The sequence below is a fragment of the Pelobates fuscus genome, chromosome 8 (genome assembly GCF_036172605.1).
Source record: "Pelobates fuscus isolate aPelFus1 chromosome 8, aPelFus1.pri, whole genome shotgun sequence".
In the NCBI taxonomy this organism is placed as follows: domain Eukaryota; kingdom Metazoa; phylum Chordata; class Amphibia; order Anura; family Pelobatidae; genus Pelobates; species Pelobates fuscus.
Window position 1 is genome coordinate 102,938,949 of NC_086324.1, and position 15,221 is coordinate 102,954,169.

The 15,221-nt window shown below is 37.1% G+C and overlaps 1 protein-coding gene across 3 annotated transcripts in view; it reads right to left on the bottom strand.

Moving 5' to 3' along the window:
- Nucleotides 1–15,221, bottom strand: part of PGAP1 (post-GPI attachment to proteins inositol deacylase 1) — a 492,260-nt gene that overhangs the window by 254,845 nt on the left and 222,194 nt on the right. For all 3 annotated transcript variants that reach the window (XM_063430206.1, XM_063430207.1, XM_063430208.1), the window contains exons 6-7: nt 11,061–11,113; nt 7,900–7,966 (exon numbers count right to left, since the gene is read on the bottom strand). In XM_063430206.1, the coding sequence (XP_063286276.1) occupies nt 7,900–7,966; nt 11,061–11,113 (120 nt within the window). The remainder of the gene's footprint in view (nt 1–7,899; nt 7,967–11,060; nt 11,114–15,221) is intronic.

Here is a 15,221-nt window from a genome sequence, read left to right on the forward strand (position 1 = left end):
ATTCTGTCCATCTCTGTCTAAATTACATACAGTTAAAGACTCACAATTATACATTACATGTGATTTGGCAATAATACAGTATGTTGATTGCTGGCTTGGCACCCGTGTTCCGTCCAGGGGATACACTTCTGGGGCTTAGAGCGGTAGATACTTTATATTAGTTTGCGGTGGGATCTGCAGGATCAGCAAAAAACGTAAGTCCCTGGGACTGCAGAGTCTATTGGCAGATGTGTGCTATTTGTCCATGTCTCGGTTTAGATGGTGGGTGAACGGTGTCATCAGGGAGGTCTCCTGAAGTTGGAGGCATTTTGTATGCCTATGTCTGGATCAGATTCATGCTTGTCGGGTCGTCTCCTTTTTTCTCTCAGCGGGGGTCACGCCTGGCTGGTGCCGCTTTCCATTCTACCTGTAGCTGGCGAGAGGGTGTTTTTGCTTTTTCCAATGTGTTTTCTATTATTCCCCATGTTTGGAGCAAACTTGCCCCTTCTTCTGGGGAGGATATTGTATGTAGAGCGCCTTCTTTGGAGATGATCATTTTCGTGGGGAAGCCCCATCTAAATCTCAACCCATTAGCTTGCACTCTGTCTGCAATGTGTCCAAATTCCTTCCTTCTTTTCAAAGTGTTGGCAGATAAGTCGGCGAACAGTTTCACCGTGGGGTAAGTGTATTTTCGTGAGTACATCTCGTGGGATAGTATCAGGTAAGTGTCTTGGTTTTGGGATTCTATGTACCCGGTCCAGGAGGAACATTTCTTCTGGTATATCGGGCGCATAGGCCCTCAGCAGGCCTCGTACATATGTTTGGAGCTCCTCTTGCGGGACCGACTCAAGGATCCCCCGCAGCCGCAGGTTGTTTCTCCTGGATCGGTCCTCGATATCCGCGAGTTTGTTTTCGGTTGTTATGAGCTTTTGTTCAAGTAGCTCTACGTGGGTTGCAAGGTCATTGTGTGCTGTAGCGAAATCATCCATTTTTGATTCTACTTGCGATGTGCGCTTGCTGACCTCTTGTACATCTCTCCTCAGAGAGTCTATCGAGTGCTGCCAGGACATGATGAGTTTCTGAGAGAGGTCGTCGAGTGCCTGTTGCAGGTGGCTTTTCGTAAGTTGATCTGATGCTGTAAATTGCTCCGCATCATGCTGTGAGCTCTGGTGATCTGGGCTGGCGTCGCCATCTTGGGAAGGCCGCATCAGCTCCGCGGTCTCTGGTGGATGTTTAGTGCCGAAAAAGTGTAATTTTTCGTTTTTGGTTGATGCCTTCTTCGTTTTGTGTTGTGCCATCTTTTGTGTTGGCGTGTTACAGGTCCCAATCGTGCAGATTGATGTGGATTGTAGGCCTCTGTAGCCGGAGCTCAGGTTTAAGCGACCATTAAGCTCGGCAGTTAGCCACGCCCCAAAAAACTTTATTTTGAAAAGTACAGTATAAAAAAGTTGACTGGCACTGGACGTCCTCATGCTTGTAGGGCTTCAAAGTAAATAAAAGAGCAGATTTATTTTAAGTAGACGTGCATTTACATTTAACCAATGTTTCAGTGCAACTGTGACAAAAAGCTGTGCGGCCAATCGGCATCTCCATGGGAAGCGCCTCCATGAAGACCCAATCTAATACTCTGCTCCCCTCCACCCCCAAATTAATACACTGCCCCCTCCCTCCTCCAAATTAATACACTGCCCATTCTCCCTCCCCCACATTAATACACTTGCCCCATCCCTCCCTTAAATGAATACACTGCATCCTCCCTCCCCCAAATTAATACACTGCCCTCTTCCTCAAATTAATACACTGCCCACACCCTCCCTCATATTAATGCGCTGCCCCCTCTCTCCTCCAAATTAATACACTGCCCATTTTCCCTCCCCCCCATTAATACACTGGCCCCACCCTCCCTTAAATTAATATCATGCCCCATCCCTCCCTCCCCCAAATTATTACACTGCCCATTCTTCCCCAAATTAATACACTGCCCCCCCCCCCCAATTTAACACACTACTCAAGAAGGTCCCCCAAAGCCCCTCTTCTTCTACCTTAAGACGAGTTGCCTGTCCTCCAAGCTCTGCTCTTTTCTGCAAGAAGGCCTCCTCTGGCACTGCGAGCAGGAGGGAAGGGGGAGTGGCTGGCCCGCCCTGCAGACAGACAGCCACTCTGCCCTCTTGTGGCCATGAGAGGGAAGACAATAATCAGACAGGAAATATCTTTCCTCTAATGCGGCTGGTCGCAGCCACAACACAAAGTGGCCCCAGGGCAGACAAACCACAAATGACATGCTTGCTGTATGTTGTAAGCAAAGAACTCAGAGTGTCTCCTGGGATAAGTTACAACATCACATTTGTCCTGATAGAACTTACCCAAGCCCTTGAAGTGTAACACTATTACCAATACAAAAATCTAACATATAATGGAAAAATATCAGTGTGACTCAAAAAGGATTGAATAATTAAAGCAAATACCTTTAATCTATGTTTTCTTGACACCTGTAGTGTAGTAATAAACTATCGGACTTCAAACTAAACTATGCCTTTTAGCGCACTTAACTGCAGGGTAAATCTAGCTGCTTGCAAGCTAAAAAAAAAATGAAATAATGTAGATGCTTCAAAACCTCAGCTGGCCCAAATAGTAACAATGTATGTAAATACATTTAAAAGGAATAACTCCTCAATTCTGCTGTATATCAAATATATAGCATTAGATTAGGGATGGAGCCAAACCCTATGCTGAGAGAAGCTGTCCGGCTACAAACTAAACTGTGCTTTCGAGGGCACTTAAATTTCGAATACCAAACTAACTGTAAACTAATAAATGTATAATCACGTATAGGCTTCAATTTTTAAGTGGCACCCAATGTGATACGGAAAAAATCTTGTAACACTCTGAAGGTATATCTCCTGAATTCGACAAATTAACAAATAGATAGCCAAAGTTAGGAATGGAGCCAGGCCCAAGTACCAAAACGACTAACAATTAGTGGAATTGTATCAATTAATACACATTAATATCTATGGTGATACTATCTAGTATAACAACCTAAATAAAATAAAGAATACAAAATAATAAAGAATACAAAATTGCCTGCCATAATAACCTAATAGAGAGCAATTAACGGTAAGAGTTCTCACAACTGTAAATAATGACAGGCAGAACAATCATAGTAACCTGCTGTGACAACTAAGTAGAGAGCAAGAAACACTAACAATTATAACAATTCTACAGTTATGACAAATAGTAATCAAAATGACTACCAATTAAATGAAATAAATATAAAGAGAATTAAAGAATAGTTGTATACTGCCAACAAATGACAATTATGAACTGTGTGAAATTAAACGCTTTAACTTTGACACCTCCTGGACTTAATAAAGACCCATTTAGATCCTTTCCTTAATAACTGTAAATTAAAATTCCCTTAGTGAAAATACAAAATCAGTTTCTTAATGACTTGAAATCTTATATGGTCTGGGTTTACGTCATGAAAATTTAATATGTCTGGCAAAAGGAGTAGGCGCACCATGGGAGGTAATAGAACCAATATGCTAAAGGATTCTATTTCTGGTATGATTTTTTTTTTCTCTCTTATTACTGATTTTAATCTGTTTATTTTAATATATTATTAAACGTTTATTTTTATTATATAGTCTTACTACCATTTCTGTGCAATCTAGTTTTCTTTGTCCTAAAAGAGATTTAATTAGGGATTACAATCCTGATGGTTACAATTATTATTATTATTATTATTTTATTATTTATATAGCGCCAACAAATTCCGTAGCACTGTACAATGGGTGAACTAACAGACACATAATTGAGATCAGACCACTGGACGTACAGAAACAGAGGGGGTTGAGGGCCCTGCTCGATGAGCTTACATGCTAGAGGGAGTGGGGTATAGTGACACAAAGGGTTAAAGTACGGGAATTAAATAGTTTGTTAGAGAAGGGTTTATTGAGTGCTTGGTAGGTCATTTTTAAAAGTTGAAGGAAAGGAGTCATGGGGTGGGGGATGAGAAACCTGCTGACAGTTTAATTGATATGCTTTAATGAAGAAGTGAGTTTTCAAAGATTTTTTTGAAGGAGTGGAGGCTGGGTGAAAGTCTGAGGAGGGAAGGGAGCTCCACAGAATAGGAGCAGCCCTGGAGAAGTCTTGAAGGTGAGCATCAAAGGTGGGGGTTCCAGGCAGAGGATAGGCGTAAGTTTTGACCGTCCGCTAACAAAGTTCATCCCGAAATTAGTTTCAGGGCCAATGTCCGTTTGCCGGTCAATTATCGGGAGCTCCTACAGACAAAAGGGGCTCCCCATGGCTCTCAGGGAGCGACTGGTCCTTTTAATCCATTGTACCTCCCCTCCAAATAGCGCTGTCCTGGCAGGTCGGGAAGTGGGGTAAAACATAGGGGTAAGTTGACCAGATATGGGACAGGGATGCAACCAAGCAGAGTTCCATGTATTTTGGTGCTTGTTCCCACTTCAGAACATTCAGCTCTCTGGAACCGATGCCTGCCAAGATAGAGGTGCTTTTGGGTGTTTAGCATGGGCACAGCACTGAGCCAGGGGTAGTGGTATAGCTCCTTTAGGAATACTTAGGTTTAAAAAAATGACATAGTTCGTCCCCCTTAAGGACCAAACTTCTGGAATAATAGGGAATCATGACATGTCACACATGCCGCGCATGCGCATTAGCGCACCCCATAGGAAAGCATTGAAAGCGATTTTCAATGCTTTCCTATGGGGAATTGAGCGACGCTGGAGGTCCTCACACAGCGTGAGGATGTCCAGCGACGTTCTAGCACAGAAAACCTGTGCTATAGAGCAGGAAGTTCCCTCTAGTTGCTGTATAATAGACAGCAACTAGGGGAGGACTTAACCCTGCAAGGTAATTATTGCAGTTTAAAAAAACCTGCAATAATTACACTTGCAGGGTTAAGGGTAGTGGGAGTTGGCACCCAGACCACTCCAATTGGCAGAAGTGGTCTGGGTGCCTACAGTGTAATGTTTTTTGGTATAATTTTAGTTAGTAGGTCTGGTTTTCACCTTGTTCACTTTTTTGTATATGAGCAGACACTTTTGTATTATATTTAGTATTAATAAAGTATTTTTTATTTTTTGCTAATATATTTAGCTCATAGTCTGGTAGAACTGTCTGTGTGGATATCTGGCATCGACTTCTAGTATCCTATCTAGCCTAGTCCCCTATTTGGTACACTTTCCTTGTCTTTCAATCTATTTGGGTTTACCCGCCATCCCTCAGTGTACCTTTAATAGGCTCTACCCTTTCTGGTTTTCCTATGGGAGTATAGGAACAGAGTTATAAGATGTCACTTTGTGATCCGACGCCTGCATGCTGGCAACAAATCCAATGTGCCAACATCACTGATGAAACCTGCCCTGCTTTGGGAATGCGTCAGAGGGGAGGACAGTCAGGAGGTGGGTGTTACACGGAGAGTAACACCCAGGAACTGGCGCTGGAACAGTGTAAAAGTGAATAAATGTTTATATTTTATATTGAATACACCATGTATCTTTGTGATTTATGGTGGATTCAATATATGTGGGAGTGATTACATGTAAGTTAAATTATTGATAACAGGTTTATCTTAAATGCACTAGCCCCTAGCTGGAGTGGGAGCAACCTCGCCAGGAGTGAGCAACTTAACAGAGTGCTTTTGTGCCAAGAATAAAATATAGGAAGACAGAGAAAGCAATGCTCCACTAGTTAATTCAGAAGGGATCTCATTTTAAATTTCTGTGCAACATACTGTTCAGTCCCTCGATGAAAGGGTTGGACATTTATTTAGTGGTCTTTCACTAGTCCAAAGCTAGCTCTAATCACTTCAGAGTTTACAGCTACCTAGGCTTTTTAAATAAGAAAGAGATACATGCAGTTTGTCACATTCGCCAAATCTTTTAAGAGGATACAATGTAATTTTCCATTCTATGATAAACTTGTTCTGCCATACAAAACAAAACGTCTTAAAATTACACTCCAGACCCCTAAAGCACTTTCGAAAAATGTTATGTTTAAAGATTGTGTCCTCTTTTTTTATTTTGCAACAGTTTCAATTCCAGATTCCAATAGAAATTGACACTTTTATAAATTAACTTGGTTGCAAGCAGACATCATATCCTGTTACTTACTGGTTTAGTTAGCTCAGTGGAGCTAAAGATGCAGCAAATGCCCAGAGCAAAGATTTTCATTGAGCTGCATTGAGAAGTCTGTGATTGGACAGCCACAGAAAGTCTCGGCAGGGTTACAAGGGGAGAGTTTGCAAATGCTGCAGCAGACAAGAGAACTGCAGGTTTTGCAAGCTGGTTTTAGATATACCCCCAATTACAAAATGCATAATACAATCTTAAATCATAATTAAGTTAAATCCCATCTTCAATGGGGGTTTATCTACTAATCTGTTATTTATGTATTTTGTATTTGGGCAGTGGAGTGTCCCTATAACCTGTTTGCACACCCCTTAAAGACTCAAAGTTTCTTCAAACAAGCTTAAAAAACACCTTGCTTTGTTTCAATAAACTGTAGTACTTATTCACCTTAATTTGTGTTGGTCTGAGTTTGTTGCTCCCCCAAATGCTTGAGGAAGCAACAAATTGACAGGGTGAACTTTGTGTTGGTCATAATTTGTTGCTTCCCAAGAGTATACTTTAATATTAATACAATATAAACAAAAACCATAAAAGGTATAAAAAGTTAATGTCCCACTTTTTTTTTAAGTGGGACATTAACTTTTTATACCTTTTATGGTTTTTGTTTATATTGTATTAATATTAAAGTATACTTTTAAAGTTACTTTTTATATTCATTCTTTTACCTCCTGGATCCGGTATATCCTTGGTGGGGATTATACCACCTAAGCTGACCACACTAGAGCAGGTTACATGCTCTAGCAATTGTAAGTACAATACTATCCATTATTTACACCATTATTGGGACTTACTTCACCATTGGCTGCTATTTTTCTTTTTTTCTGCATATACCACGCATATTGCACTTTGGAAGCACCTGCATATACTACAACAACATATCCCAAGACGGGGATTGTACCGTCTAAGCGCTGCACAGCTGAGCTCTGTTATAGCTCATATAAATGTGAGTGGATTATATATAGCTGTACTCACCACCATAACAATATTTTTTATCACTGTATTGCACTATTGTGTTTTATTCTCTGTTTTTATTTTGAGGTTCGGTTCCTTCCGGATATATTTGAGAACATATGTATGTATTTTTTGCACATATAATATACTAGGCGCGGGATACACTTTTCCTTTTTCTGTACATTATTCACAAGGTTTGGGAATCCTTGTTTGTATACTGCTGCCTGTACATTAGTTACTATAGAGAGCGCCTATTACTCCATCTTCCTCTTTCCTTATAATTGAGTGGATCAAGTGGATACGGAGCATCGGATTTCGCCCACCGGACCACCAGGGAATAATTTTCATTCCATATACAGCGCATTTAGAAATATAATAGATAAAAATAAATGACACATTTCCTTGGGGGTGGCAGTATTCTTGGATACTTTGCCCCCCTACCAAGGTAGCCACTGTGTTGCGAGCTGTGACCTGTTGCCATGGCGCCCTGTGTGGCGGCACAGCTCGCACACCCCTAAGGCCGGCACTGCATTGAGTTTTTGTAACACAGACAGTATCGTATTTTTTTCATTTTGCTCTAAAAGCTAATCTACTGAACAAGAATCTCAGGGATTATATATGCGCATCGTATTCAACGTATAGACCTTCTCTGTTATGCACCTCTATATAATACTGTGCATCGAACTAGTCCTCTAAAATTCAGCAGAATAGTCCAGCACTTTATAAACAAAGGAATATAATAGCACACACAAAAATGTACAGTAGTAAAAAGAGACATTATAAAAATGATTATAAACGAAATAGGTCAAACCTGTCTAGTATCTTCATCGACAAGATCAAATAAGGCTCTTGTAGTGGCTAATATTAACTCTTTACACCTACAGCAAAGAAAACAAAGAGAAGTCTTTAGATATGTAGCAACTTGAAAAAAAATAACACATTGAAAGATAACAGGAAAAAAAAATTATCTTTCTCCTTCATTAACTCTTTATTCTTCCTGCACCATTGCCTTACTGAATCATGTTACTGACCCTTTGTTGTTCAATTATGTTAGGATAAAACTGCTTTTATCTTTTAAATCTGTACCTTGTACTCCCATCTATTCTAGATTAAGTCATGTGGTTTTTTTTTCCCCTCCAAGTGTTTTGACTGTTTCTTTCATTCTAACTTGATTATCAGTTAACCATGATTTACAATGCTGTATGCCATTATAACAGGATGGCCTCTCACGGGTTTTTGCCGTTGATCCAAAAGAGAGAGAAAAAAAAAAAAGAAGAGTTTTCCAATTTTGCAACAAACTAGAAAAAAATCCTTATCGGCATCAGAATAACAAATCTCTCCTTGGATCAAGAAGCTGTTAACCCACATATTAGAAATATCTCTGAATATTATGGTTTTACAAGTATTTATCCAGCTGATGTTTAAAATGTGATAAAATGTGTGAACTCAGGTCCTATGAATAGTCCTGCTTATAAATAGATTTCCAGATAATGTTTTTTATTGGCCCTGTATAATGTTATCATATCTCTTCTGAGATGCAGTTTTCCCAAACTAAAGTGATTTCAATTTGTTAACCTTTCTTCATAGCTAAAATGTTTTATTCCTTTTATTAATTTTGTAGCCTGCCTCTGCACATTTTCTAACATCTTACTTTAGAACATGTGCCCAAAACAGCATATTGAAGGTATGGTCTTACCATTAATTTATAAAGAGACAAAATTATATTTTCATCTCGAAAATGAATGTCATTTTCTACACATGACAATACTTTACTGACCTTGGCAAATGCTGATTGACATTGCACATTGTTGCCTAGTTTGCGGTCTGTAACAATTCCCAAATTCTTCTTGTGTGTTATCCCTAATTCATGTTTAGGGCACAAGTTGCTTGCGCATTATTTACCCTATAGTGCATAACTGCATTTTCTACATTCAATTTTATCTGCCATTTGAGTGCTTATTCCATCAATCTATATCCTTCTGCTCACATTATATTAGTTTTTTTTCAGTATATATAAATGAGGATCCTATGGCAATATATATATGCAAATATTTGCTGCAACAAAAATTGCAGAAAACTTGTGATTGGATGACTCGAGACAAGGTGCTACAGCAGTTATTGAAAATGAATGTAAATAAAGATCCAGGGCCTGACGGTATTCACCCACGAGTACTTAAGGAGCTAAGTGGGTAAATAAGTGAACCTCTGTATTTACTCTTTCAAGATTCTTTTGTTTCATGTATTGTACCGGAGGATTGGAACAAGGCAGATGTCGTTCCTATATTTAAAAAGGGTTCAAAATCCTTGCCTGTGAACTTAACTTCTGTGACTGGGAAAATATTTGAAGGGCTATTAAGGGATAATATTCAGGAATTCATTGGAAAGAACATTGTTATTAGCAATAATCAGCATGGTTTTAAGAAACAAAGGTCATGTCAAACTAAGCTAATTGCATTCTACGAAGAAGTAGAAATGTGGTGTTGTGGTGGATGTGATCTATTTGGATTTTGCCAAGGCATTTGATACGGTTCCTCACAATAGGTTAGTCTTCAAACTAAAAAATTGGTCTAGATGAATATTCTTGTTCTTGGGTAGAACATTGGCTTAAGGATAGAGTTCAACGAGTTGTCATTAATGGTACATTTTAAGGCTGGACAAAAGTGGTAAGTGGTGTTCTTCAGGTTTCTATTTTGCGACCACTTCGATTTAACATTTATAAATGATCCTGAAATAGGCATTGGAAGCCATGTTTCAGTGTTTGCAGATGACACTAATCTTTGTAAAGTGATCAAATGTGAGCAGGATATTGCTTTTCTTCAGATGGATTTAGATAGACTGGAGGACTGGGCACTAAACTTGCAGATGAAATTGAATGTAGAGAAATGCAAAGTTATGCACTTCTGGGTCAAGAATGCACAAGCAACTTAAACTACAAATGGTAGCGAATTAGGGATAACCACACACGAGAAGGATTTGGGAATTGTTATAGACAACAAATTAGGCGGCAATATGCAATGTCAATCTGCAGTTGCTAAGGCCAGTAAGGTTTTGTCATGTATAAATAGGGGCATAAATTCTTGGGATGAAAATAGAATTTTGCCTCTTTATAAATCGCTGGTAAGACCAAACCGTGAATATGCTGTGCAATTTTTGACACCTGTTCTAAATAAGGATATCATGGCACTAGAAAAAAAGGGCAGAGACAAGCTACAAAATTGATCAAAGGAATGGAGCATTTTAGTTACGAAGAAAGGTTAAAAAATGTAAATCTCTTTAGTTTGGAAAAACTGCACCTCAGAGGGGATATGATAACATATATATTATACAAATATATTCAGGGCCAGTACAAACCATTATCTGGAAATCTATTATCTGGAAATCTATTCATAAACAGGACACAAGGTCACGCATTTAGGATGGAAGAAAGGAGATTTCATCTAAGGCAAAGAAAAGTTTTTTTTGTTTTTTTTTTCCAGTAAGAGCAATAAGGATATGTAATTCTCTGCCTGAAGAGGTGGTTTTATCAGAGTTCATACAGATGTTTAAACAACAATTGGATAAATACTTGCAAATGTATAACATACAGGGATATAATTTCTAATTAGTGGGGTAATAGCTGCTTGATCCATAGTTAATAACAACTCTCTCTACTGTGTCTTTAAGTCAAAGGTCTACCCAAGACCAAGAATTTTCATCTAGACAAATTACTTTTAGTCTGAAAACGAACCTATTGTGTCTAACCTTAATGGCTTGGCAAAATCCAAGTAGATCATGTCCACTGCAACACCCTGATCTATACTTCTACTTACTTCTTAGTAAAATGCAATTAGGTTAGTTTAAAATAAAACCATGCTGATGTTTGTTAATAACCATGTTCTTTCCAATGAACATGGATTCAGCTTTAGAAACAAATTCTAAAAGATTGATTGCTCCAACAAAAAAATCAGAAAAAAAAATTCTTCAAAGTCTTACCATACAATTGAAAGATGGTCTGTTGAAGCCCATGTCCTCGGAACTGCGGAGCTCTACAAAAGAAAATCTTAAGATTACACCAGCAATTGGCAAGTAAGAATTAATAAAAATACCACTTTTTAGTGTTCGAGAATGTCAACCTATAGATATCTCTTAACAAAATAATCACTAGTGGAACGATCTCTCACTTATCATTACTTAAAGGAAACACTATAATGTTAGGGATACGAACTTGCTTTGCTGCTATCAGTATATTAATTATCAGCGTTCTATTAGAAAGAGATTGACGGTCGGGAAATATAGGTAGTAAGTAATGTTCTGGTAGCCTAGGAATTGTGATTGTGAGACCACTAATTATGTTTACAATGTCAGCAATATCACTCCAAAATTGAGATAGCACGGAGCATTCCCAGAAAACATGCAAAATCGTTCCTGAGGCCAATTGGCATCTCCAGGAAATTGGATCAGCCTCTTTATACATTTGGGAGATCCTTTGAGGAACCATATACCAGAGCATCAGCAATTTGGTATGTGCTTCCCAAATTGATAAGCTTGGTGAACTGTGAGTGGGATCCTGTGACTTTATAAGATTTAGTTGTTATTGTTAGTTAGATTGCTGTTTATATAGTTAGATTGTGTGTCATTATTTGTATGTTGTTCTTTTGTCTTTGAATAAAAATTTGTTAAAGTAGACGGACCGTAGTAGGCGTACATAATTTATAAAGTTTGATAATTTACCACATTTTGGCGACCACTAAATAGGAGACTTCTACAACAAATGTTTGTGAGGCACAATAACTACCATATTGATCTAAGAGCTAGTGAGTTTATAGTATAGGATTAATTTTGTTGAAACAAATATACATATTTGTTTTGTTGACTGTTTTGAATTTGTGTATTTTGACTGACAGAACATATTTTGTTGAAAATTGTAGCATTTTTGGTTTAACTTTGTTTCTGCACAGTTTTAAAGTAGTGGTGATAAAAGGGGAAGATTGAATAGTTGCACTGCATTGGAACCTTTGATGTTTTGGCCATTTTTAATTGTCCATGTGCTGTATTGTCTTTCTCTTGTTGCAACTAACTAGAATTAAACTTAATATATTTTAATTGTTTTCTTAGATGTTAAATTGTGTGGCTTCACTGCATTCTAAGTTTAAATGGCAAACAGTTTTGTTGTTGTTATCTTGTGTCTGTTTGAACCATTGAAATCAGGATAAGAGCATTATGTTTGTGCATTGTGACTGACAGAACATATTTTGTTGAAATTGTAGCATTTATAGTTTAATGTTGTTTCTGCATAGTTTTAAAGTATTGGTGATAAAAGGGGAAGATTGAATAGTTGCACTGCATTGGAACCTTTGATGTTTTGGCCATTTTTAATTGTCCATGTGCTGTATTGTCTTTCTCTTGTTGCAACTAACTAGAATTAAACTTAATATATTTTAATTGTTTTCTTAGATGTTAAATTGTGTGGCTTCACTGCATTCTAAGTTTAAATAGCAAACAGTTTTGTTGTTGTTATCTTGCGTCTGTTTGAACCATTGAAATCAGGATAAGAGCATAATGTTTGTGCATTGTGACTGACAGAACATATTTTGTTGAAATTGTAGCATTTATAGTTTAATGTTGTTTCTGCAAAGTTTTAAAGTATTGGTGATAAAAGGGGAAGATTGAATAGTCGCACTGCATTGGAACCTTTGATGATACGGCCATTTTTAATTGCCCATGTACTGTATTGTCTCTCTCCTGTTGCAACTAACTAGAACTAAACTAAATCTATTGTAATTGTTTTTTAGATTTGAAATGTTGTACATTGTGTGGCTTCACTGCATTCTACGTTTAAATAGCAAACAGGTTTTTTTGTTACCTTTTGTCTGTTTGAACCATTGGATTCTGGGTAGGAGCATACTGGAGTGTGTTTAACCCCTTAACACCGCAGCCAAATGTACAAGTTGTGAACGAAACAAAATGTAAACAAAACCTGGCATTTGCGCTATATGTCTGTCCAACCGTAATTCACCTCTTTCATATTAAATGCACCCCCCCCCCCCTTATTATATATCATTTTATTCAGGGGAAACAGGGCTTTCATTTAATATAAAATATTTAGCTATGAAACATAATTTAATATGAAAAAAATGGGAGAAAATAAGATTTTTTTTTATTTTTTTAGTTCTACATGACATTTTAACTGTCAATGTCATAATACTGTTTGCTTTTACTGCAATAAAATACACATATTTGTATTCAGCAAAGTCTCATGTGTAAAACAGTACCCCCTATGTACAGGTTTTATGGTGTTTTGGGAAGTTACAGGGTCAAATATAGCGTGTTACATTTGAAATTGAAATTTTGAGATTGGTTACGTTGCCTTTGAGACTGTATAGTAGCCTAGGAAATAAATTTACATCCATAATGGCATACCATTTGCAATAGTAGACAACCCAAGGTATTGCAAATGGGGTATGTCCAGTCTTTTTTAGTAGCCATTTGGTCACAAACACTGGCCAAAGTTAGCGTTAGTATTTGTTTGTGTGTGAAAAATGCAAAAGACGCCAATTTTGGCCAGTGTTTGTGACTAAGTGGCTACTAAAAAAGACTGGACATACCCCATTTTCAATACCTTGGGTTGTCTACTATTGCAAATCGTATGCCATCATAGGGGTAATTTTCATTCTTGGGCTACCATAGGGTCATAAAGGCAACGTAAGCAATCTGGCGAATTTTAATGTGAAAAAAATGAAACACAAGCCTTATATTTGACGCTGTAATTTTTGAAAACACCATAAAATCTGTACAAGAGGGGTACTGTTGTACTCGGGAGACTTCGCTGAACACAAATATATGTGTTTCAAAACAGCAAAAAGTATTGCAGCAATAATATCGTCCGTGTAAGTGCTGTTTGTGCGTGAAAAATGCAAAAAACGTCACTTTTACTGGCGATATCATCGTTGTAATACATTTTACTGTTTTGAAACACTAATATTTGTGTTCAGCGAAGTCTCCCGAGTAAAACAGTACCCCCCATGTACAGGTTTTATGGTGTCTTGGAAAGTTATAGGGTTAAATATAGTGCTAGCATATTAAATTCCCTATACTTTCGGCATGGGTTGTTAGGCAGGTCCCGCTAATTGTAATTAATTAGGATACCTAATTATGTAAAATTATTACATAAACATATGTGTAGAATTAATATATACACATATATAAATATATAATTTTTTTAAAATATTTTTATTTATATATCGGTATATATATAGTGATATATACGTATATATTTATGTATATAGATATATATATATTATTTCGTTCTACGTGTATTTTGATATAAATATATATATCTTAATATCACAATACAGTTAGAACGAAATAAAACACATCTATATATGTTTTAATATTTTATTTTTAATTATTTTTTATTTTATTATTTTACGTATTTACATTTTTTTTATATTATATATAAATATATATATATAACAATAATTATATATATATTTAATCAGTATCAGTCTACGTGTAATTTGATATTAATATATATATATATAATTATATATATATTAATATTAATATTAAAATACACCTAGACAGTGTATGTGTATATATATACTTAGATCTAAGTATATATCTAAGTATATATATATCTAAGTATATATATACACATACACTGTCTAGGTGTATTTTTAATATATATATAATTATATATATATATATTAATATCAAATTACACGTAGACTGATACTGATTAAATATATATATAATTATTGTTAAAATTAAAAACAGTTAAATAAGTGTAAAAAAAAATATATATATATATATATATATACATGATCTAAGTATATATATATATATTTTTTTTTACACTTATTTAACTGTTTTTAATTTGATTTTCAGCCAGCAGGGGGACTGTCATTACAGTTAGTCCCCCTGCTGGCAATGCACCAGGCAGCTATCCCGGCCATGTGATTGTGAGGTCCTCACTCTCACATGGCCCGGGGGGCTGAAGAGGACGGAGGTGCCTAGGGGAACTCTCCCTGGGAGTCCCCCCAACCGCGATCGCCGGCGTGGGATCGCCGGTGACCAGGTAAGTAAAAAAAAAAACGGAGGGCGTACTATTACGTCCTGCGGCGTTTAGAGCCGCTTAAAAAAGGACGTAATAGT